Source organism: Scomber scombrus, chromosome 1, assembly GCF_963691925.1.
Source record: "Scomber scombrus chromosome 1, fScoSco1.1, whole genome shotgun sequence".
In the NCBI taxonomy this organism is placed as follows: domain Eukaryota; kingdom Metazoa; phylum Chordata; class Actinopteri; order Scombriformes; family Scombridae; genus Scomber; species Scomber scombrus.
This window is the reverse complement of record NC_084970.1, coordinates 17747613-17774379: the sequence shown is the minus strand read 5'-3', so window position 1 is coordinate 17774379 and position 26767 is coordinate 17747613. Positions and strand designations below refer to the sequence as shown.

Genomic DNA, 26767 nt, shown 5'->3' with positions numbered 1-26767 from the left:
ATACTGTTTTCCAGTTATGTAATAGTTTAAAGGTAAACAAACATGTCTTTGAATAGATCTGGCCTTGTAATTCAGTATTTAGATGATGGTCCTGTATTAAATGTAAATACATGTAAAGACAGATGAACACAGTTGCGTAATATTGCTCTACTTGCATTTAGGGTATTTAAAAATCTGATTACATACTGTATTTCTTTCACATCAAAAACAAACAGATGTTAGCCATCACTAAGTCTTCTTGCCAACAGTTTTCAGTCTGTCTGAGCCAAATTAGCTGACACTAATTGGACAAAACTGAAAAGTTAGCTCCAACATAGCCATCTCTATCCCTGTCTATCTGTGTTACTGTATGTCTACATAGTAAGAAGCAGAGAACATATGAAATTTGTTTCCAGTTCTTGTCAAGAATAATTACATACTGCTCTCCTCTATGAATCATTATATGCATAATTTCCTCACTAGTTCAACATTTTTCTGCAATAACATCAGATGGCATAATGCTGGATTACATAGTACCCCTAATTACTGCACTTGTAGAAATCTTGTTAAGCAGGAGACAGAGAACGGAGCCCAAAACCTATCTTCTTGCCTTTTTAGCTGAACGAACACGAACGAACACACACACACACACACAGACACACACACAAGCAATGCCCTGTGTTGGATTCATGCATCTGAACATCTTCACACCTGGCAGCTGTCAAATAAAACCACAGTTTTCTAGTTGTCTACTGAAAAGCTCCCCTGGAACAGTTGGGGAGTTAGTGCATAGCTCCCAGGCATCTCTACAGCAGTTACTGAGGAAACCTTATTCATTTATTTTTTCCTAACAGAACTCCATGGCAACTGAGATACAATCAAATTAATGAAGGTCGTGATACATACCAGAGATCAGGTATAAGCATTAGGACAGTGAATGTAGCTGTGTATACTTTCTCATTCTAACCTCTGGTGTCAGAGCGTTGTTGTCTGTTGTTTGGCTGGATAGCAGGACATGCGTGAAGCCCTCCTCCTTTCTGACCACAATGTCTCTGAATCGACAGTTGCTTTCGCTCTGTCGCACGTTGTACCTGAGCCGCTTGTCGAACACATAGCCTTTCTCCTCAGCCAGCTTCCGCTTTACTGAGCTGGGCAGATGCATCTTGCCATTGGCCACAGGGGAGCCTGACACAGAGGAGGGATGACAAAACAGGTCAATCAGTCTTCTGAGACTTGTCAGGATATTAGACACCAAAAACATGAGCTGAAATATTCATTTAAAAGCTGCATGTTTACATTAAGTTATAATCACACCCTTGGTCTTGGCATGACTTCAACTGTAATAACACTTAATTGTTTCATTGCAAAGATTTAGGGATGCCAGACATACTGTAGCTTCCTAACAGTCTGTAGGAGAACTAACACAAGAACTCAGGTGAGAAGACAGGTTTTTTACAAATCTCGAGGTTAACCATATTTTTAACCACTTTTTTTTTACAAGGTAAATGTATCCGTCACAGACTTCGCATAAACATCAAATGGAGAAAAAAAAGTAGCACTGCAAAATCTGATGGTTGTTTACAATGAACACAATACAGGGGGATAAAGTTTAAACCTTGACTTTCATTTTTACTTCAAGAAAGTATTATCTGAACCAGTGGTTTATATAATACGGTTAAATGAAGAGACTTCTTAAAACCCTATAGAGCTTGATTTGACTTGGTATACAGCATGTTTGTGTATCTGACGCGGAACAGTGGAGACAACTTGTCTGGAGTGTAATGACTCATTGAGTGACAGCTGGAGGAAAATTGCTGGCCCTCATCACAGCACTGGCTCCGCAGCACTATGACCTGTCATACTGTCATAATGTGTTTTTTTTGTTGTTTTTTTTACATTTCAACCCAAGTGTGTATGTAACCAAAATAAGTTATTTCAGCAAATGGACAAGTTTACTTTGACCTATAGAGGTGTATGTGTTCCTTTCTTTGTGTAACCCTACTATGACCTTCCTCATATTTTCCTACTGTATGTCTTCAAGAAGAGACAGACGTTTTTCTGTATATTCCTCAAGCAGCTCAAATGTTTGCTGTTGTTTGTTATTTGTAGGAATTTTCCTTTGTACCTTTTTTCGGCAGTGCTTTAACTTATCATTGAACAGCTTTTTTCCATAGTAAATTTAATTCTGTCTCAACATCTACATCTGGCAAGCATGTTACTAATGTGCCAAGATAGCTTTCACCTATTTCTGTGTCATTTGATGGTATTCTCTCAGCTGGATGTCTGAGCTGTAGTGGGATTCTCTGAATTTCAAGTTTTCTTGACACACAACACACAGCTGAATTTTCTTGCTATCCCAAGTTTCACATTTGAAAAGTGTCAACATCATTTTTAGACCACACAGAAACCTTCATTTATTTAAATACAAAAAGCTGTTTTGATTCACCTAAAATTATTAGATAAAACCTGAGCTACAGAATCCCACTTGTACACTTTCATACGCTGAATTAATCAGAAGAAAGAATCACAAGTTATGCAATGCATCCTTATCTGAGATAATCTAGTGATGCTGTGGAATAAAATAATAACCTGCAAATAATTCATACATCACTCCAAAACACAGGCATGGGTTCTCTCAGAAACATTTAAGCCAATGATCTGAAATATGAAAATATTAATTCAACAAACACTAAAAACTGGGTCTGTAATACAGCAGGTGAGTCTGACATTTAAAAAAATCATTTTCACATTTTGCTGTCAGTAGAGACTTTGAGACAAAATAAGAGCCTCGGTCTGTGTTTTAGCAGTGTGTGTTTTCCAAGATGAATTATGCAGTAAAGAGGCAGAAGCAGGCAGTCCTCCAGAATCAGTAAAACTTGACCTTTGAGTTGGTCACTAGTGGAAATAGACTAAATGGGGGGGAAAAGGCAGGTGTAACTTTTTCTAGTGTTATGAAAACCCATGGAGGTGTAAAAGAATCATTTATTTTAGAGTTATTAGAAATTATCCATCAAGCCAATCATTTAAGATGTTAAATGCTAGATGACATTGTGACAAGGCATCATCCAACAAACAACAATTCAAATTACACTTGCATTTTCGAAATTGGAAACTACAGTAGTTCCTCTAACAGAATCATCTAGACTTTGACTCCGCAAAACAAAATTTGATTAACAGTGATTCCCAAATTGAAGAGCCTGTTTTAACTCAATTATACAGCGGAAGACCATAAACAGAGGTCAGCTTGGATAGATGAGATTTCCTACGGTAGCAGACAGTGCTTCAAAACTGTTTAAGGATGAGCAGCTCCCTGAGCCAAAGAACATTCACTGACACATCTTTATACATGTGACAAAACTGCTTGACAATTCTGGAAAATTAATGGATGCTCTGTGCTACTGGTGGTACCGGTAGCTAGCTAATTGTCACACTGTTCAACATGACAATTACTGTGGCAAAATTAACATTTGCAACATCCTGTCTTCACTCATTATCCAATCTCACAATTTCAGACTTTCTTTTGTGTTCCTGCAGACTATCATTGATCCTTATGCTAAAAAAAGATGGGATTGACATCACTTATATGTCAACTCTTCTTCTGTGGTGAGACAGCAAAACTGGATGAGGACATTTAATGACATTCATAATCAATCAAACAGGCATCTCGAATTTCAAAATCTTGCTTATATTGTAAATTCACTAAAGCTGACATGAGATTTGATACCTTCTTGTTCCTACTATTTTAGCGAATATTCACAATGCTCTTCTACATCTGATTTTGTGACCTTGTGTGCACATTTTGCTACCAGTTGACAGTCACAGAGACATCCTCTGCCAGTGTAGCGGGATAATGGATGGAGCTGAGAGAGCTGAATGAGGTGAGCAGGGTAGTCTTTCGAGGATTAGGAGATTAGTATCCATAATAGCTGACAGAGTGATAGCCATTAGGTTTGGTTGGTGGCCCCAATGTTATCAGATAGAGAAGCTCTCTGATGAGGTCTTACAATCACTAATTAAGTTGTGGTGCTTTTAACTGAGTGAACAGCTGGTAGATTATGGGACTTTCAGTTTTCATGTTCATATTCTGGTGTGCCTAAACCACAACCACAAGTTAAATACATTGACTTACATGAGTGAAGTTGCTAGAAGTAACAAAAAACCCAAACCAAGACCATGTGCACACATTCTGTACATTTAGGGTAACAGAACAGAGCACTAAAGGTTTCTGACACCCACAGCAGCAGCAACAGCAAAAATCCCACAGCAGGTATTATGGAGGAGTGAGAATGAGAAGATTCCATGTTAATTCTACCGCTGATATGTAATTCAATTCCATTACGATCTAGATTTTCTGTTAAACAAGCTGAGATGACTTTTTGAAAATGTATGTAATGATTAACTATAGAGGTGCAGTCTCTGGACTGTGACCCAGGAGTGAAATTCAAAGGTGTTATCAGCTGCTTCCGTATAAAGAACCACTGTAGGAGCTTTAAGAGCTGTGTGTCAGCGCAGGCTTCAACAGAAAGTGTGGATGCTAAAATAGACTTGTCTTCATGAATGATAAAGTCTACAGTATCACGCAGCAGGAAACACTCATCATGGAAATCAAATAAAGTATCCATCAAATAGATAATGGTGCATAATATAAACCAAATCAGTTATATGCAGGTAATTTCCTGTCATGTTAGCAAATTTTCAGTACCTGCATTATTCCTACACATGCAGATAAATCAACACTGCAACAATTATTAGTCAGTATTTGTTTATCATAGTTCTATCTTACAATCTGTGACGGCTGAAAAGCAACAACAAACTGCAGTACAAAAATGCCAGACATGTCTCCATTACTTAGACTGTCCATCAGAGAGCACTGACAAGCTCATTTTTAACAGAAAACAGTTGCCTATTTAAACATCCAGCAGATACGGAGCAACATTATCATTCATTTGGAGTTGTGTGTGTGGCAACTTAATGAATGTACCAATGAATCTAAGTCCAATATCCACTTTGCTATTACTCTTATCATGGCACAGGATGTACTAGTAAAATCTAATTCAGTAAGATAAAAGTCTAAGAGATTCAATCACCCCAGAGCCTTGTGGCCACTGGCTGTAGCTTGGCAACAAAAGCAAAACTACAAATGTCAACCGGTGACTGTGACACTGTTTCCCTCTCCACCAAGTTCATAAGAGAAATATATGACACTTTATGGTGGCTAAATGCTGCACTATGTTAACCAGTTGCCGTTTTTATGCTTTTATGTTGAGAAAAAGCTGCCAAACAACAAGAAACATGATACATGAAAGCGAATCAAAGTAGCAAAATTGCGGGTCAGAACAACAAGAACTGAAAGATACTAAAAAGCTCTCTGTGGTTTCATCATTGTCACATACAAGTGTATGTCATCTATTGGTAGTACAAGACAGACTAGACAAGTTTAATGATAGTAAACCCATTGTGTGCTGTTAGTATGATGGTAAATCCATGGACGGTTCAAAAGGTTTAAAAGATCGCACAGTCATGAGTAATAAACCAACAGAGTTTGTTTAAAACTAGAGTATTGTGTTTAAAAACAATAAAACTACATTTAAAATGGTTAAAAAGATCAAATGTAGTGTATTTCACATTGTTCTATCAATTATTTATTGCTTCGTTTAAAGTGATAGTGTATTAGTGACCTGCAAAGTGGTCTAAGGGCGCTTTCACACCAACAGCAGTTGGTGCGCACTAAACAGTCCATTCGGACCAAAAGCTCTTAGTTCGGTTTGTTTTCGTTGGTGTGATTACTTAAAATCTTACCTAGTTCACTGGTGACCTGCTGTCCAGTGGTATCCATGTCTCCTAGTTCCCCCTCCACTCTGTCTGAGGGCAGTCTATGTGACCTTGCCGCCGGCCTGTACATAAGCTGCTCCATCTCTCCATTCTGGACTCCATTATGAGGGTTCCTCACTGGGGCAGCAAAGTGAGGAGGAGCCTTGTACGTCATGGCTTTGCTCATTCTGTCCCCTAAAGCATGCTTCCCATGTCCCACACCCACTTTCCTCTGTTTCTGAGTGGGTCCTGACCCTCCACTTCCAATCCCTAAAACAGTTCCGCCTCTAACCCCTACAGCTGGGCCACAAGTACTTTTCTTCTTTCGGGCTTCAGACCGAGCTTTGGAGATTTCTGTGGCAGATGGGTGGCTGGTTATAAGGCTCCCTCCGCGATTTTTTGGAATTTTAGGTCGTTTGTGTGAGTGCAATCGCAAGCTGTTGAACTGGTCGATGAACTCCTCACAGTGCAGTAGATGGTGCTCTGGCTCCCAGGTGTCCTCTTTACTTCCATAGCCCTTCCACCTAATCAGGTACTCCCATTTACCCTTCTTGTTCCGCCTCTTGTCCACAATCCGCTCCACCTGAGGCAGCAGAGAAATACGCTATTAGACTGTATTTCAATGGCAAAAATACATTTTTAATATACTATAATAAAAAAAAGTAAAGAAATAACACAAACTGTGTATACAATCTAAATCATGTTAAAAAAAACCCACATAAATAAAAAAGATTTAATAGTCTTTCCCACCCCAAAACAATGCTACAAATGACTGCATATACCAATAAACTGATAAAAAGACAAAAAATATTTTTGAATTAAGCATCAACACATTAAATGACATCTTAAAAACATTAACTTTACTATTGTGAAAATGATTGCATTCAATGTCAATACATGTTCCCTATTTGATTCTGATAAATATTAATACAGAATCTGAGGCCCTTCATATGATTTTGTATTGCTGAAACTCAAATGGAGACTCTTGTTTTTGATGTAATGGTACCATCAGACAAACATCCCCACTTTGTGACCATGAAATAAACCTTGTGGGCAGGGAGTACATTCATGAAACATTCATGTTCCCCAGAAAATGAACCCTTCCACCTTATATATATTTTATATTTTTTATGTTGAATTATATTTTGAGCGAGGGAGTGTCAAATCTTGAAAAAAGTACAGTTTGTGACATATGTCAAGTTTAAGATATGAGCTAATTCCCTGTAAGAGGAAGATAAGAGACCAGAGTGGAGCTCAGATGAGCTGCAGGCTGCTAATAATGAAGAAAACAGTGGCTTTTTGAGGCCAAACCAACACTAGCAAAGCCTCTGTACTTTCAATTGTATTAGGGTCAGATGAGGCCACAAGGCACTCGAAAATTGACACGAGCATTCACTCAAAAAGGTTTAAAAAGGGATATTTGTCAGTAATTACACAAATTCTTTAAAACCTTCAATGGGAGAAAATAGTGATGCTAGTTTGTGTGTTGTCATACAAAACATTCTTTCTGTCTCTTTCTCTGTCCGCTAAGTTTGTGAAATGACTTTAATCAAATATTGAACTGCATAAAAATGAATGTTTCACTTTAATTACTTTAATTTAAGTACTGTTGTATCAACTGCAGATCTGTGACATACTCCATTTGATAAAAGGCTAATTACTACTACTATCAACAGACTTCACAAAATGTGTGTTTGACTAATCAATACATTATTGGGGTGTGAATCATTACTTTGCATCATCTACTTTGATTGCATTCAGTGTGATTCACAATTCAAAAGGTGCTGATTAGACTCAAGGTGCCATTTCAGGGTATTCAGTCAACTTAATTTGATAAAGAATGGACATCCCCCTTTAAAAGAGACAAATATTTTGGCAGACCAAGCTCAGGCTAAATGCCAGTGAATACTGTACAAACATTCAACAGGTCGACTGAGAGTCAACTCCAACGAGATTTTGACAAATATTTGGCTTTAGTTGAGTTGCAATTATTAAACTCTATTGTGACTGATCAGAGTTCCCAGATCAGAGTTATGCGAATAATGATTTAAAAAAAACTTTGATGTATTAATTTAACCCATCGCATTATAATTCATCAGCATTATTAATCCTCAAAATTTACAAATGAATTGAAAAGACACATCTCAGTGTAACATGCTGATTTTTGGTTTTTGTTTGGTCTGTTTTGATTTATAATGTTCCTTATCACTTTCTGACATATGGGAGAAACATACAACAAGTGCCATAAAAAGAAAAACATCACACACAGTAACAGCCTTAGGGCTTTACTTCATTCTTTCAAAATAACAGAAAAAGACAAGAAAAACCTACAGCAAGAGTATGTTAAACACTCTGCATACAGCTTTAAGCAGCATGGGTTTGAGGCCATGAGACTGTTGGTTAGAAGGATTCAACAAAGGGTTTAATGCAGCTGTGGTAATAACTGTTCGTCTTGTTCTCAGATGTGCCAAGCACATTAACAAGAATAAACAGCCTTTGATGGGTGAGTCGCAGGGGTGTCTCTGAAATGAACAGACGATGAGGATGCTTATCGTCCCAGACAATGTCACACTTAACAGCATTGCAGAGAGACACACGCAGAGAACAGAACAGAATGAAAGAGAGAGTGAGGGGTAAACTTCCTTACACAGACTAGAGAGGTTTACAAACACTTGATGCTGACATACATATGAGCTGGCAGAGATTGAGTGAATATGTGGATATCCTGCCTCAGCATCTCACTTCAACCACAGAATATACACTGATCTGTTACATGATGCTTTATAACAGAACTGTATTCATCACATTGGTAGGACTGCAAAATGTATCTAAAAAAAGACTGCTACCTCAATTCAGACTATAGCAGCAATGACTATTACCTAGATAAGCCAAATATATGGCTCTGATCACTATTCCTAAAGGAATTAATGCTTTGCTAGAGAAAAAAACAGTTAATGTCAGACATTCATCATATTCTGTTACCTGGTCTAACTTTACATTAAGGTTAAGTGTTGAACACCAGTCAAGGTAAAAATATAAAAAAATCCTTCATTTTGAGGCCATGGCTGATTTGTGATCATTCTGAGCTATGGAATCTTACAAGAGTGTTTTTAATCAGTAATTATCATGTGGTTACAAACTATGAGTATCAGACAGGACTGGAGCATGCACTTAACAGCATTTCATATATAATAAAAAGCAGTGTTTTGTGCAGTATATTGTTTCAATAGTCTGCATGAAGACTATAAATTACAATAAATATTTTTTTCATTCAAGTCATGGGAGAAAATCTTGATCTCAAATCTGAGCGGAGATAAACTTGATTATCATCTTAACCACAATTGTGCAGCCAAATTCTGATAATCCATTAGCAGCAATGTTGACATGATGATAAAACATTTGTGCAGATTTACAATAAGGCTGGAAATACTCGCACTAATTTGATCTGTGGGACTGAATATAGACTATTCAATAGATTTCAGTGAATTATTTTGTACAGACAGACATTCATGGTTCCCAGCTGGTGTTTTCAAATGACTAGTGATCACCTAAAATTGTCTCTAGTGCCACCATGAGGTTGACATCTGTGGTTTTGGGTGAATGTTTTAACAACTACTGGGTGGATAACTATGGATTAACATGCATGTGTCCCTTTGGATTAACTGTAAAAATTGTAATAACTCAATTTTTCATTGATCAACAAATATCCAAGTATTTGTCCAATATTTTGGTTAACAACCAAGTATCTGCAAAACTAATGACATTCCTATCAGCCTCAGCTGTACTTTGGTTTTATGCTAATTAGCACATGTTAGCACTCAGAAAAACATCATTAGGAGGCACCTGCCAACATTCCCGCTGATCAAGACTATTTAATTTCTGAAGTCTGACATATTTCATTTACATAATCATGTGCTCATGTGTTCATGTGTTCATGTGCGAAAGAAGTCTCCTGTTTAAACATTTGTACAGTAAATGACTTTTAGAAGTGGAAAGCAAATATGATCCAAACTCCCCATTGTTAATTTTTATTACATCTTGCCTTGCTACTTCCTTGTTAAACTTTGTCCAACTGTACTAAATAAATGTTTGGTTGTATAGTCATTCACATTGGTTGCCCATCGTAAAGCTGGGGACTATGTCATGGTCACTGACAGGAATGATGACTATAGATGCACTACTTTCTAAAACTACTTGTAAAATGTTCCACATCGTGACTGCCCTATCTTAAAAATATGTATTCTGGATGTAAGATATAGTTAATGAGCTATACAAAGGAAATCATGCTTCTAGTCTAGTTCACTATGTGTGTCAGTTTTCCTGACAGTTGACAGAAATTTAGTGAAAACTTGCAGATAAAATATTTTATTAGTCTGAAAATAGTATTCATTTTTTGTGTTTTGATATGTCTTACAGTCTCCTATGACTGAATGGCAAATTCTACATAAAATGCACAAAAGGAGTTGGAGTTGGAATTTCCGACACAACTGAATGGAAAAAAAAGGTAGTCTTAAAGGGTCAAAACCACAGCAACAACATTTTGTGAGACCAATGGTATGAGTTTTAAGGGCTAAGGGCTCATCATACTACAGTTTAGAAAGAATATTTAAATATTTTTAAAGCACTGTGGAATTTGTATTAGAGCCAGTTAAATTTGATAAGGAATCTGAGAAAGAGCACAGAAATTTGAAGGCAGACACTTCATAAGCGCGCAGAGGTAGCCTGAATACAAGGAGAGGGATTTAAGCAGGAGTACAGGAAGGCTGTGCAAGCAACAGCTGGGTGCAGACAAACAGTTATGAGAAAGAGCAGAGCAAAACTGCGCACAAGCGGGGACAAGTGTTAGGGCAGGGTTTTTTGGGAAAGCATACTCTCAAATTGAGAGACTATGCCCTTGAATAGTTCTGTTGAAGGTAAAGGATTATAGTGTCTTTAAAGGGGAACTCCGACGATTTTACACATACCAGTATGTTTACAGGTCTTTAGATTTATTTTTGGGCTTTTTTGCCTTTATTCAGACAGTTTGGCAGCCGACAGGAAACAGGGAGAGAGGGGAATGACCTGCAGCATAGGTCCCTGGCCAGATTCGAACCAGGGACGCTGTAATTAAATGGCATGCGCTCTAACCACTCGACCACCAGGGCACTCCTTATCACATTGTTTTTAACCCATTATGAGTCTTATAATGATTTGGAAGTGAAACCTTCCGTTCACGTTGACCACTGTTATCACAGTGGATAAAAGAACATTGCAATTGCATGGTTAGCTTATTCAGTAATGAAAATAGGCAAATAAAGAATATCTGGACGTAGTATAATGTAGAGTAGAGAGAGTAAACTTTATAGTCTCTGAGGGGAAATTTGTCTTGGGAATGGTGATACAGTCTGTTGTTTCACATAAAAATATCTTAAAAACCAGAGGGAAATAAAAGAGAGGTAAAATAGTTGTGTAAGAAGATGCAAAGCCCACCATCACTCTATGTTACAGAGCAAATGAAAGTATGTTAACACCATAACTGCAAGAAATATAATTAAAGCACAAGTGTTTTCACTCAGATCTACTGTGCTAGATCATATCAGAAGTATACAAGCCTGAACATTCACAAGATCAAGCATTGTGTGTCCCTTTTGCAGGCAGTGGATTTGTGAATAGTGAAAATCAGGAGATGCCTTCTGTTTGTTGATTCTACAAAGAAAGATGGTTGGAAAGTTTCGACAGGGGGGTTTAATGCAGCTGCAGTAATAACTGCTCATGTTTTCAGATGCTCATAGTCCCAGACAATGTAGGACTTAACCACATAACAAAATAGCAGAGAGATATATGCAAAGAAAAGAAAAAACGGAAGGGGATAGACGGAGAGAGAGGCAGCATAATACACAAACCAGAGAGGTTTAGTAACACTTGGTGCTTAAGTATGAGCTGGAAGAATGGAGGTGGGCATATCCTCCCTCAGCTGCCAAATTTGTCTTCAGTATTCTCCATGAAAGATGTTGTAAAAGACTTTCATGTGAATGCATCATGGTCCATCAGGGATGTCAAGATGTATATTTTACACCCCAATATCAACTGTCAACCACTGGGTGTGCTTATCATTGCAACAGGGCACACCTCTGACCACACTCAGCAATGATACTGTTTCTGCACCCAGCATCTGCACCAAAGAACAAACTGCTGGGCTTGTGTCTCACAAGAATCAACAATATCTAAGCTACACTGACAACCGTCCAAAACCAAAATCCCTGGAAAAATCCAGCCAATGCCGTGACTGAGATCCAGTGTGGTATTATGGTATAATGGATCTTATGGCGAGACAGATTTCTCATGTTTATACATCATGCTTTGTGCAAAACAATTACAAAACAATTTCAGAAAAGCTTAAGATTTTCCTCAAAAAATGCATGTTAAAGCAATTCATTTACATTCCTTTTAATTTTGTTTACAGCAGGCCCACAACTATCAAACCAAAACCCATGTGTGGGCCTAAAACCTAGCTCAAAGAGAGGTTCCCTTGTGCCATCTCAGGGAAACTCAATACTGTCAAGTAAAAAGTAGCAGCTAACGACACCACGTGTCATCACTGTTACGCATGTCTGTCAGGAACCTCTCCAGGCCAACAGTGCAGTAAGCACTGACAAGCAACGCAGTGCGTAGAGAATTGATTTAGGGGAAAACAAGACTAAGAGTCTACAGTCATGCTACCAGCTCTGTCAGACTAGTCATTGGCCATTAACCAAAGTACTAAACAAATTAAGATTGACTCTGTGATGGTGCCAGAGGAAAGGTTAAAAGATCACCAAAGTTATTAAAATTCCTTTTGAGGGAGACATGAGTTGACATTTTGCTCTGAACCACAAATGTCAACTTCATGGTCGTGCTACAGAAAAAGTCAAGGGATCACCAGAGTCATTCAAATATATCATCTGGGAACAATGAATGTTTTTCTTTTATAAATTCTCTACCAATCCATCTTATGGATCTTAAGATATTTTAGTGAATATGTGGACACTTTGACCTGCTTGTGGCACTAGATGAAAAGTTAGAGGATCATCAAACTCCTTAGGGTTCAACCTCTGGGAACCATGAATATCTGTTTTAAATGTACGCATAGTTAAAACAAGATGCAAACTCAAAGACTTTTAGAGTATAAGAATAATACAAAATCATTATCTTTAGTTTTAAATTAACAAGGATAGTGAAGTGGATTAAAACCTCCCACCTTTACAATCCATTGCAAGCAAAATCATCCAAACTAACCACAGCCATTATTCTTCAGGAATGAAAATACAAACTTTTGCCAGACACCTTTCAAGCGTAGAGGAGGTGAATATTTCATGTTCAAAAGCCTGCTCTTCCAAGTCCAATGTTGGCTTAAAACACATAAACAAATCAAGTGCTAAAGTGAATGAGAAAAACCCAACTTCTCTCTTGCAATACAGCTGTACTTTATTTTCATCAGATATTAGACTCTCCATAGATCATTTCCTTCTTTTAATGTGTGCAGTGCTGTTTCAGTGTTGGATGTATTGAGTAAATTAAGTGAGCAGTGAGTAGTTCTGAATAGCTACTGACTCCAAGTTTTCGTTTACGGTCAGGGATATCCTACAACCACCCCATGTTTAGATATTACAGTAACATTACAAGGGTCTCCTTTTCATTCATTACATCACTTACCTATAGCAGCACTATTGAGTTATACAACTATGTCAGACAAACAACATTTGCTAATTAATTTAGCTAACTTGTTATGGCAAGGTTACCTAAAAAATTACACTTTACACTTGACTGCTTCCAGGAGGTAGAAAAAGAACATAAAACAGGGTACGTTGCACAGTACATGTTACATTTAAATGAGGAACTGCATAGTAGGACACGCACAAAACAGCTCTGGCTCAACTTTTTCACTTTCTTTCCCTGCATTCACATGCTGACACACATACGTGTTACCATGGTTACCACATTATGTCGTAAACATATACTATACTGTAAATTGCCTATACATTGCTCCCCTCCTTTGACAGAAAGAATTAACAGCAGTTTCGTTTTCAAATTCAAGCCAAAATCACACATATACTGTCACAAAATCCTGATCCGGAGATTGCTTGGAAGCAGACTGGGAGACTCATCTATTCAGGAGATCTTGTCCCAGGTGTTTAGCCCACACCAGAGTTTGATTGACAGCTTTCACACCACCCTAACTAACCGAACTAAATGAACAAAAGCACGAGGGCTCATTTGAACCAAACCAAACCTATGAAGCTCTAGTTGGCTTGGTTGTTTTTTAAACAATCATCAGCACAACACCAGACACACTTTCTGAATAATAACAGATATATGGAGGTCTGGAACCAGGCTGTCTTGCTCTTTCTTTTTAAAGTATAGATTTTTTCATAGTGCTTTCAGTGTAGGCATAGTGAGTGAGCATGAGCAGTAGACCCATGGATGTCTTAGAAAAGCTACATAAAGTGAGTCATCGGATTAACCAAACTCCCAGCTTCACAGAGTCCTTTTAGAAAACTATGAGTGATGTCAAGATGTTCTTCCTCATTGAAAACATCCAAGCTTATTCTCAGCTAGTGATGGCCAAGTGTGTGTGAGTGAAAGTCTCCTGTATAAATGTGAGCTGCAGTGACATTTGGAGTCATCTTGTTTTTATTTTTCTAATAATATATTCAACACATCCACGAGAAAATTAATGGATGGATTGGTAAGAAAAGGGAGGAGGGATTGTATTGCATGTGAGTGAAAAGTGGTGCATTTCCCGACATGTTAATGTGAATTAACGTTTCTGTGACCCAGAGATTGAACTGCTAGCCGTATGGAAGTATGCATATTACTCCTACCTACCTCACTCCACAGTTGCAAGACTGCTTTTGTAGCCTGGAGACTGCAATCATATCATATGGGATAAAACATTGCTAACTTTTTATCTGTATATTAACTTTCCCACTACAGACAATGAAACACTGGACCTAGTGTATGCAAATGCAAAGGATGCATACAGTGCCACAGCTCCTCCTCCCCTTGGCAGATCTGATCCCAACCTCGTCATACTGATACCAAAGTATGTCCCTCTTGTCCAACAGCAGCCTGTATTCACAAAGACTATGGTGGGGTGGACGTAGGACACTAATGAGGCACTGCAGGACTGATTTGAGTCTACAGACTGGGATGTGCTGCCACACGAGGAGGACTTCAACAGCACGACAAACTGCATCATAGAATACATCAAACTCTGTGTGCTGGAGTGGACTGTATGATGCTTCCCTAACAGCAAGCACTGGATCACCTGAGATCTGAAAGTATGTCTTAATAAGAGGAAGTCTTCAGGTCTGGGGTCAGGGAAGAACTGAGGAGTGTACAGCACACCCTGAGGTTGAAGCAGAGGGGATGAAAGGACTCCTACATGGGGAAGCTGGAAGTCAAATTCAAGCAGAACAATGAATGAAGGAAATCACTGGGTTCAAGATGAAAGATAGACAGTGGGCAGCCTGGAGAGGGAAAATGAGCTAAACTGTTTCTTCAACAGGTTTAGTTGACAGCCCTCAGCTCCACCCCACAGATCACCACCACACACCCAGAACTCCACACAACCCCACTGCCCACAATGCTTTCGCCCTTCCCCCTTCAATCATCCTGGTGAGCTTCTTGTAGGGTTTTTCCATCTGCACTTTTGGCCATGCCGAATCAAACCATGGTGCGTTGATTTGTATTTCCATTTCCAGTTTAAACATGCGCATGAGTTGCACCCAGAAATTGACCTTCTCCAGAGACAGGCCCAAAGCATGCCCAACCCGCCTCCAAGTGGCAGTGATGTCTCACTGAGCATGGCCAATCCATGACAATATCCTTCTCCTTCTTCTCCTCCTCAACTCATGTCTGTGCTTTAGACAGAGAGAAAGCTGTAAAGCGTTAAAAGTCTCTGTACGTTCAGCTCTCGGTACTTTTGCAACTTATACTTGAATCTTTGTGGTTTGAAGTTTAGTTTCTCTACTATGTTTCTGCTTGTACTTTCAGATATCTGCTTTATTTTACCATTTCCTGATTGCTTTCAGCCGTATCAGAGTCATGTTAAGTTACTGCTGATGAAAACATTTCCTGCTGCTGCTGCTTCATATTAAAAACTTTCCACAAACAAACCAATGGAAGGCCTTTATTGTGAAGAACTTATAGGATGTGAAATGTGTTTATCCACTGTTTTACCATGCTGACTTTGACCACTAGTCATAGCTGTGATGTATGCAGCTTCATGCTTTCGACAAGCATGTCATCAGTGACTTCCTTCTAGGTGCTGGAGAGGCTGATCTTTGCCAAACATATTTGACGGTGAAATCATCGCTGGACCCTCTGCAGTTTTTCTTCCAACCTCATCTGGGAGTAGACAATGCCATCATCTACCTGCTGCAGTTAGATATGGATAGAGGCACTTGTATTGTGAGAATCATATTCTTTAATTTATCCAGTGCATTCAACACCATCCAGCAACTGCTACTGAGGGAGAAGCTGCCAGCAATGAGGGCAGACATGACCACCATCTCCTACAAGCAGACTGCAGTTCACCTTGCACACCCCAGATTTTCAATACAACTGCAGGCCATGCCACATGAAGTTCTCTGATGACTCTGCAGTGGTTGGGTGTATAAGTGATGGGCAGGAGGAAGAGTACAAAACACTGGTCAACAATTTTGTGGAGTGGTCTGGAATAAATCATTTGCTTCTGAATGTGGCCAAGTCCCCATTGATGGTGATTGACTTCAGATGGAGGAGGATGGCTACACAGCCCATGTGTATTCTGGGAAAGAATTTTGGCGTGGTGAAGGACTACAAGTACCTGGGCATCCACATGGAATATAGACAGAACTGGAAGACCAACACTGAAACTGTATGTAACAAGGGGATGAGCAGACCCTGTTTCCTGAGGAAACTGATATCCTTCATTGTGTGCAGCAAGATGCAAATGGATGGATATCTTTTATAAGTCTGTTGTGGCCAGTGCATTGCACTTCACTGTAGTCTGCTGGAGGGAGCAGCACTGGAGCCGGTGACACCAACAGACTTAATAGACTGATTAAGAAGGCTGACTCCATAATTTGCCTGCAAACCAGACACCTTTGAAGTTTGGTGGATAGGATCCATTATGGATAATCCTGACCACCCTCTCCACAACCTACTAGACAGACAGCAGAGCACTTTCTCTAACAGACTGGTTCAGCTTCGCTGTCACAAGGACCAATACAGGAAATCTTTCCTGCCCAAAGCAATAACTCACAACACCTCACTTCTGTGTAACAGAGAACTCTCATAACTCTCAGCTTTATAGTTTCTGTCTCAACCAAACTCCGCTCTGTTTTGCTCCTTCAGTAATTTTGCTCATGGTGAATTTGCGCATATTTTTACTTCCTCTCCATGCCACTGCAATTTTAAAACTTCAACAACTCTGCACACCTGTCTAATGTATACAGCATGTTATCCTTTGTTTTTATTATATATATATATATATATATATATATATATATATATATATATATATATATATATATATATATATATATATATATATATATATATATATATATATATGCTATGCTCTTATATTGAGCCATTTCATTTTATTTTTTGTTGTGTTTTCTACAGATGTATATTACTCTCTTCTAATATTGATGTGTACATTTACAATGTATTTACAGTTCCCTTGCAATGCCTGGATAACCTGCTGCTGTAAGACAAGAATTTCCCAGTTTGGGATTGATAAAGTAAGTCTATCTATCTATCTATCTATCTATCTATCTATCTATCTATCTATCTATCTATCTATCTATCTTATGGTGCAGTGTGGAGAATTTAGTGGCATCTAGTGGAACGGACTAGGCAGAAATGGAATATAATATTCAGAAGTATGTTGTAATTAGTGTGCAATCACCTGAAAATCCCCGACATGTTGAACTGCCATGTTTCTACTGTAGCCCAGAACAGACAAATGAATCACTGGCTCTAGAGAGAGCCTTTGTGTTTTTCCTGAGTTTCACGGCAACCGTAGGTTCTCCTGCACACTTGGAAAGGGTGGGGAATGGGGAGGGGGATGGAGAGGGGTATTCAGCTAGTTGCAATCTGCAACATCACTGATAGATGCCACTAAATCATACACACTGCTGCTTAAACTGCCGAGCTGTCATAATTGTCCTATATATCAAATCCCAAGAAACAACCAATAACGACCGACATGGAACTGAAGTCTACTCCAGTACCATCAAACAAATACTTCTATGTAACATTATTAGCTAGTTTATTGGTGCTGGCACTCCCAAATAACTATTTTAAATCCTTACTTGCCATCAACCCCAACAATGGTAGAACACTGTTCTCCCTACATCCATTTGTTTTGGTAGTTTTCAAATCAAAATTGTACCACGCCACAAAATCCTGGTCAATTTCTCAATCTAAGTCTCCAAAGAGGTCTGTCAGTAGCTATTGTCATGCTGATAGGGAAACAGCCCCAATAAAACATAGTTCGTAACCAAAAATAATCAGTTGGGAAATAAATAATAACAAATCAGTAACCTGTTCAGCACTGATCAGTCAATCAGCTCCACAGAAAACTAATCAATTTCCAGAGCCCACAGGGTAATAATACAGGCTGCTGCTTTCACATCAAATCAACAGTCTATGTGGAACAAACAACATGCTCAATCTAGAAGTAAAACGAAAAAACAAAAGGACAACATTGCTCACTACTGCAACATTGATGTAAGAAATACATACAAAAAGATCTTGCTGCTCAGTGTCAAATCTTAAGTAAATAATAGACACAGGGCCTTTAGCCATAAGACTTTATTAATTATGCTGAAATGTGGACTTAATATTATAACTCCATATTTGTACTCATATTGTAGTATATTGTTTTGAACAACACTGTTAGCCAAAACACATGAAAATGTGAAAATTTGGGAGAGCAAAAAGGGGAGAAAGGGTAATTGTGGGGGGTGTTTTAAGGATATTTTATGGACCTGTGTCAAGTTCAGTTCGTTTCATTATATTCCAAATTAGATGTATTTCCAAGTTATATAACATCAATGGTAATTAAATTAAACAGGTCATAACTAACTGCTTCTGACTTACTTGCAGTATTGTCTTCTAACTGATGTCCTACTTCACTCTGTGAAGACATTGTCTGTGCTGTGAGTTGATAATGTTATCTATATGAACACTCATACTGACCCCCCCTCCCCATTTTTATTTTTTTTTGTTTTACATGTGAATTCTGTGACATGTTTAAAACGTGTTATTTAGTTTTTTGCCTAACTATATCCATTTCAAGTCCCCCATTTTCCTTTGTCACCACCATGAGCTGAAACATAAGACACCGTGTCAACATAACAACCCCCTAATGACACCCAAGTGGCGGATTCAGTAAAGCTGATGTTGAAACTTGTCAACATGCAAATTCTGGCACCGGTTCCAGAGTGATGTTGCGCACGAGGGCAGCGTGACCTTCCTGACACCCATTTGGGCAACTTTTACGCCCAATACGGTCAGAGTTACAATTTAACAAATTCACACATCAACCATGACCAAAAACAAAGCTGACACATACTTATTTACGCCGCTCGATTAAAAAAACAACTCATGTGTCATGTTAAATGCCGAACAGAACACCGCTGTAAATGCTGTGATGACTAAATATCTTTTGGCATGTATGCGCACCTTCAGAACCATCACTCCGTCTGTAGCTATTCACCATGTCCGTCCGCTCAGCGCTGCTGTCACTTTACCACGACTTTCAACTCGGCGACAGGCTGAGGAGTTCAGCCCGTAAAATTCATCTTGTCTATTTACCACAACCGCGAAGAATCGTGTGAAAGTCTACCAGAAGCGACAGAAAGTAGAAGCATACATTAACCAACATTGTATTTGCAAAGCTTGAGAAGGGTTAGTTTCGTCTGTTAAAGGGTTTAGGACACCGCTTTTTACATACACTACGCGACGCCCTCCCCTTTACTTCCTAATTCCATTATTCGTCAATATTACAGAGCATTTTCCTTGGACATGATTTTATCCTACCTCGTAAAGGTCTCCTGAAGCCATACTGGGGTGCGGACTCCGGCGGCGCGGCGTTCTTGCCTGCCTTGTTGGCTTTTTATGGACCCCTACTCTCGCTGTTTCGCCGAAAGCCCCGATAGAAGGGAATTAGCGAGCAGCCTTGTTATTCTGAGCAATCCGCAGTAGCCGATCAGCAGACAGTGTCAATCGAGCCCGGCGCTCTGCGATGGATCGTTCCACACTTAAAACAAACAACCATCGGGGCGGTGCTGTTTACCCAGACCCAAGTGGAGGATTGAAAATTAGTCCCCGGCAAGAATGCACAGCCTGACGGTCTGCATGCGCCCTGCTCCTCTCAGCTCTGTTGCAATCCATCTACTCAACAGGAGATGATAGTCTTGTACTCAAAGACACCAGCTGAAACAGATCCCTCTCTATGACCTACTCTACCTGTCCACTTTGCTGTCAGGGTTTGAACACCTGAAACATCCAGAGGAAATTCATAGTTATAAATAATAACGAAGTATGAGTTGCTGCCAAATAAGATGCCCAAAATGCTTATTGGTGTTCATGCTTACACCCTTTTAACTGACCTGTGCAATATCACATTATTGCCTTCCCTTTGACGATAACCATAGTATTATAATTACAATGTATGAATGATCAAAATAACCAATAACTATGTAACCAAAGTACATACGTAAAAAAAAAAAAAAAAAAATCCTTGATTTCCATTTTACACTTCGAGTCGCCCTGTTGCACCTGCTAAAATGATCTAATCCAATAAGGAGACAAATGGGGGGCTTATCGACATCATATGTGTTGTACTTAATGGCATTGTGGTATGTAGCCTATAGATTAATCTGGTAAGTGCATCACACTTATTGATTTTTTTATGGCTTATGAAATGATGAAATGCTGTCCTTGAAGTTCTTGAAAACTAATGGAATTACTGAATAGATATATGAAACTAGAAAATACATGTATGACTATTAAATTTTAATTTTGTCATTTATTCATAATTTCCACTTACCACACACGGTCAACCAAATTAAGGAACCTCTAGGTTCTACCACTCACATAAAATATGGTCTGAAATTCATATTTGTAAAAGACAAAAAGAAAGAAAGTTATAGACTGATTTTGACGTTCGATCCTGTGTCTTAGAGCATGTACATCAAAACAAGTTTAGCCTATTTAAAATGATTGATGCTGAGGCTGGGTAGAGGCCCCACAAGATTTGGAGCATAACTGTTCCTGTGTGTGTGTGTGTTTGTGTGTGTGTGTGTGTGTGTGTGTGTGTGTGTGTGTGTGTGTGTGTGTGTGTGTGTGTGTGTGTGTGTGCTTAAAGTATAATTATCTGAACGTGGTCTTTTAATAGAATGCATTTGTTTTGATGTAAAAACAAATGCCAAAGGAGATTTCAGCCATAATTCTGGTTGAATACTCAGAACAGTCTGTGCTGTTATCAAAGCAAAGGTGCAAACTGTCCCCTCATTTTGTCATTAAAATGAGGGGACATACAAACTGTGCTTAGATAGATGTGAAGTTTACTTCCTAGATTCACTTCTTGCATAGTAACAGATGTGAGCTCAATTTTAATTTGCAAACATGTTGGAAGTTCAAGGGCCCAATTGTTGGAGTTGCTGACCCTGAATATATGCTTTAGGATATATTAACATTACCAACAAGAACTGAGGGATTTTGTGTGTGATGCTGGATATTTCTGTCCACTTTCTAAATATTTCATGACGGATCTAAAACAATATAAGAAATTATCAAAAGCCTGCAGTCATTACTGAATGTATTTGAAATAAGTGGTCATCATTTCCTAGTATTCCATCACATCATGGAGAGTATTTAAGTCCAAAAACTCAATAGTTCAATAGAGTTTGTGTGTTTGTGTGTGTGGGGGCAGTTTTTAGGGAATGTTTTGGGGAATTTTTAAATTTAAGACTACACTAACATTTTTTCATTACAGAATATACAGAATCTTTGCCATGTTTTGTAAATGGAAAGCAGCACAAACTGTAGTTATGCGGGAAGGAGGATGAGGATATGGCAAAACAGGAAGTGCTGTCCCAATAGATTTCAGTTAGCTGTTGATCAGGAGACAGTCAGCTACAAACTTTCTCCATTAGGAAAAATAAGATATTTATTACAAAAAGAAAACACAACAATAATGCCATACATTCACAGTTGACACCTGTATCACATGTTGGCAGCAGTGTGCTATGTTTCAAATAATGCAAGTACATCTGTGAAAGAGGGAAATGATTGTCTTCTCTGCTATTTCCCCTGTCATGAGTGTTAAGCCGGTTACTATTATCTATCATGACATGAGGGGATTGTGACTTGCTTGTCATTTTTAATAATTTTATACACAAGGTACAGTTTTAAAGCATATATTCAAAGAATATTTTTAGATTATATTGAGTTTCCACCACTGAGACAAGTGACATTTAACAAGTTATTATAACTTAAATTGACATAGATATTTTTCATAATAACAATGTATCAAATGACAATGAGTAATGCCAAAGGCGACGTTCGCATATTATGTACTGTCATGAACATACAGTTAACTACTAGCAACTTTGCACCCCCCTTTGCTTTATAGAGCTTTATAGCGAGTTTCAGCTTGTTGGTTAGCTAACTCTGCTTCAACTTTACTGTTTTGGTTTACTCTCACTGCTAGTGTAGTTTTGCCACAGCAGGCAGTTTTTTTTTGTTTTTTTTTTAAAGCTCTTAAAGCCGCTGTACACTACCTGCTCAGCACCAAACAGCAAACAAACACAGTTAGCAACTAGCCAATGAACACAGTGGAGCATTTGGCAGCTAAAGAGCCAGATATTTCCCTCAGGAGCTGACGACTCCAAATGAATTATGATGTATGCTCAGATGTTTTCCATGGATGTATTATAAGAACTGGATAGGGCGCCATTGCTCAGCCTTGCAGCCAATTCTTCCCAGTGGTCACTCATGATATTGCAACAAAAAATCCTCCTGCTGCCCAAAAAGCATTTTCCCCATTGACCACATTGTAAAAGAAACATCTGTAAAACTGTTGACAGGATACCTTGAACTGCAAAAGAGGTTAACTGTGACTAAATTATGAATTTTTGATCCATACAGGTTTTATATTTGTGAAACTTTACTCAAGCCAAGAAAAGCTATTTAAAGATCTGTGATGTCATCACAATGTAAATTCTATGGGCTGGAGAGGAAATCGCTGGCAGAAACACTATTGTGCATAGTCAGAGGGCTGCACAACACAGAAGCAAACCAAGGAGCTAGGAACTTTTTTCAGTGTATGTGCCAGCCAAGCAATTAATATTGGACTGAATGGGCATCAGTTTTGGTTCAGTATCCAGCTGTTTGAATACATCCATGATGTTTGCTAACAAGTGCAACATATGAGTTTAAAAGATGATGATATATCATATTGTGTTCCCAGTTTGTTTTTGATGCCCCCAAATGGCCAAAAAAAAACAACAAAAAAAACCCAGTTAATGCAGTTTTTTAATACTTAAACTTTGAACATTATCCTTTATTCTTTATTTGAATCCCCTTGTTATCTTCCACAAAGATGTCACTAGTTTTCCTGGAGTCCATACAAAAACAACAACAATGAAAATAAACAGTAATTAAAATCGTACTGTGTCCTGACATTAAATTGTATGACAGATGCTAAATGAGGCATATTTGCTGTTTTTAGCTTTCAGGGTTACTTTTAACCACCATCAGCAGTTAGTTATCAAATAAACATTATACTTTTAAGTGTTGTGTAGTGCCCATTCATCATCATATTACAAAGTTTAGATGTTAAACCATAGTGGTGTGAAGCTGAATTACTCCTAAGCTGTGGATGCAAAATGTAATGGACTATAGCACTAAGCCATCAAACAATGTGTGGGGGTGTGAAGTTCATGTGTAAACTGCAGATTGAAATGCAATTCAATATTTACAATATATTTATATTTTATTGTTTGTGGAGTTTTCTGAAGATTTTTACAAATAAAATTGAACATTATGAGAAACTAATCTCAAGTGAATACATCTAATGACATTTGAGTTATGGTCATGTAAAGGTACCCTCCAAAGTTTGTATCCACTAGAGCCATAGAGCAATGTTTTTATCAGTCATTTAAAAAAATAATCCTTTAAGAGGATGAATCAAGTTGACATTCTTCCTTTAAATAACTCCAGTTGTAATACCACCACTCAGGCCTCAAACCATCCACTCTATAAGCTCTGTTCTCCTTGCTGTCACTGTAGTGATTCATTCTTATGCAGCTGCTTTCCTCCCACATGTTCTGTCCAGGAGGACATCTGGATCTCTGTGGTTTACCTCCCATGTAGCTAACTATTCTCTCCAGGTAGAGCAGGATATTGTCTTCTGTGCATACTAACCACCTCCCACAAACTCATACTTGGGTGTGTCAACTTTGCTGTTTGCATAATGTGTTGATTTTATCATTACAGACTTACTATCATGAAAGGGCAATCAGAGTGAGAATCTTGTCCTGCATAGTTCCACTCTGCAACATGTCAGCAAAACTGGACAAAGATATATGGTTTGACAAACAATGGTTGAAGGAATAGAATGTGTAGACAGCAATATTAGAATAGTTACATGATATCAGGACAATACAGAGTGTTAACAGGCAGATGAGGGAGGGAGTGGTTGAAGGTCAGGTTAGGCAAAGTGCTCTCTGCATTGTATAGTAGATGGCAGTATAAGTATATATGCCACTGAGTGTGTATGCAGTATGTGTGTATGGACAACAGCAACATGGTTTATATCAGTCCTCTCCTCACCATGTGTCATCTGCCCAGCTTTTCCTCATTGAGACTTCTACACCTCATCCAAATGCTGCTCCTGGCTGCTCTATATTTTCCCCTGTATGCCCAACACTGAAAGCGTAAACATACTTTAGACCCCATGAACATTAAAGGGGACATATTGTGCACATTTCCAGGTCTATATTTATATCACTCTACTGGAATATCCTTGCCTGATTTACAGTTTAAAAAAAAAAACCTTTATGTAATTTATACCGGCCCTTTATTCAGCCCCTTAGTTCAGCCTCTGTCTGAAACAGCTCTTGTCACAGACGACTTTCCAGCCACTCGGGAGGATATGTCAACAAACCATGAAACAAAATATAGTAGTAGGATTTTACTACTTTTTCTTATTCTTCACTTGAAATGTCAATTTCTCAAATACATCTGAACATATTGGAACTGAAATCCAACCCAGAATATGAGAGTGGGAAATCTTAGCAACAACCTTAACAACCAAGGTTATGGAACAGACAGACGTTCATGGGCATGTGCAACGAGCAAACATCAGCTTGTCTGCAAGGTATAGAAAACCATTGCAAACAAAGAATTCAAAGCAATTTGAAGCCTGGTCTTTTGAGTTGCAGCAAGCATTTTTACATACATTAACCTAAAGTTTTGGAATTTAACATGTTTGGCGTAGATATCTGGCATCATAACAGTATATAAAAACAGAACATCACAGAAAGCATGATATCCCTCCTTTAAGGTTCCACTTTGTGGTTAAGAAATATGTCTTATAGGAGAAAAAAGTTCTTGCAACATGCATGGCTTTTCAGACTGCTGTCAATCAAAACCATATTGGAAGTTGATTCTGTCAATGTCATTGATCAAAAGTCAACAGCTAAACTATTTTTTTTTCTGTCAATGTGACAACAATTATGTCAATTACCATTTGAATTCCAATGACAGAGATTGAAGAGGTTACCCTTTAAATTCACGCCCACCATAAACATGATTAGCATTCCACTATGCTTCAAGTCAACAAACATCACAAGGTCTGAGTCATGAAACTAAATTTAAGATGTCCACAAAGATCCTGGAATAATTTTAGCTGTGAATGACAAATACATGTTGTTTGTATGGACATATAACATTAGAAGTTAACCTTGACATAATCATAGACATAATAAGTTCCCATCAGACTTTACAGCCCAACTGCTGTTCCCCTAAATGCTTTACATTAGATCATACTTGATAAACAGCTTTTAAAGCATTAATGTTCTTACATGTATATGGTCTGTACAGATTTGCATAGGCCTGTGAATGTCTGTTGCCCCTCCAAGCACCAGTTCTTATTCTAAGTCTCATTTTTTAAATGCTGCACCATGACAGTATAGTGAATTAACATTCATGACTTATGAAAGTCTTGTTCCTTTCAACCATGTTCAATATTTTCAAATCATGTCATGTCAGTCATGCTAGCTACTTGAGTGTTGCTGAGTTGTTATTTTTCTATTTTAATATAGTGAATAATCCCTCCACTAAACAGCAGCGGCCCAGTCTTAGGTTTGCAACTTTGGTTTCTATCTAATAATAAGGGCAGGGGTGTCAGAACATGCATCAGTGGCATGTTTGAGGTGCTATTAAGGGCAATACTCAGTATTCAAAGACATTGAGGGGTGGTGTCATTTTCCTCACTGCAGCCAGGGATGTCAGTCCTACACAAAGCATGAAACATAAATCAGGAGTTGGGTCAGTACCACAAGCAGCCATGCCAGCTGACTATTTGATGGTATGCAAAGCACTGCTAACACATTTGTTACCACAATTGTTTTACCTGTTTCCTGTAGCGAAAGGGTGTGGCTCTTCTTCTTGTTGTCTGGATTAGGCAGACTAGATTTCCTCTACTGTCTATGTTCCTTTTGACAGTTATTTATATGTTGTTATTGTTCACTACTGCACAGATATTCCAGAAGTTTCTTCATTAAAATCCAATTATCCGGGTTGAGTAAAGTGTGTAGAGAAAAAACTGTTTCTCCAGCTGCTCCCAGGTCTTTGAACAGCTTCCTTCTTTGAAGTGAGTAATTCTTGCACTGGATCAGGATGTGTCTTATTGTCTCTTGAGTCTCCGCACTCATATTTGCCATCTGGGTGT

At 38.4% G+C, this 26767-nt stretch overlaps 1 protein-coding gene across 1 annotated transcript in view; it reads right to left on the bottom strand.

The window, feature by feature from the left end:
• LOC133983018 (chromodomain Y-like protein 2) overlaps positions 1 to 19976 on the bottom strand; it is a 28613-nt gene extending 8637 nt beyond the window's left edge. Inside the window, exons 1-3 of the mRNA XM_062421933.1 lie at positions 19846 to 19976; positions 5779 to 6373; positions 947 to 1164 (exon numbers count right to left, since the gene is read on the bottom strand). Of these exons, the coding sequence (XP_062277917.1) occupies positions 947 to 1164; positions 5779 to 6373; positions 19846 to 19869 (837 nt within the window). The 5' untranslated portion in view covers positions 19870 to 19976. The remainder of the gene's footprint in view (positions 1 to 946; positions 1165 to 5778; positions 6374 to 19845) is intronic.
• Positions 19977 to 26767: the final 6791 nt, after the last annotated feature.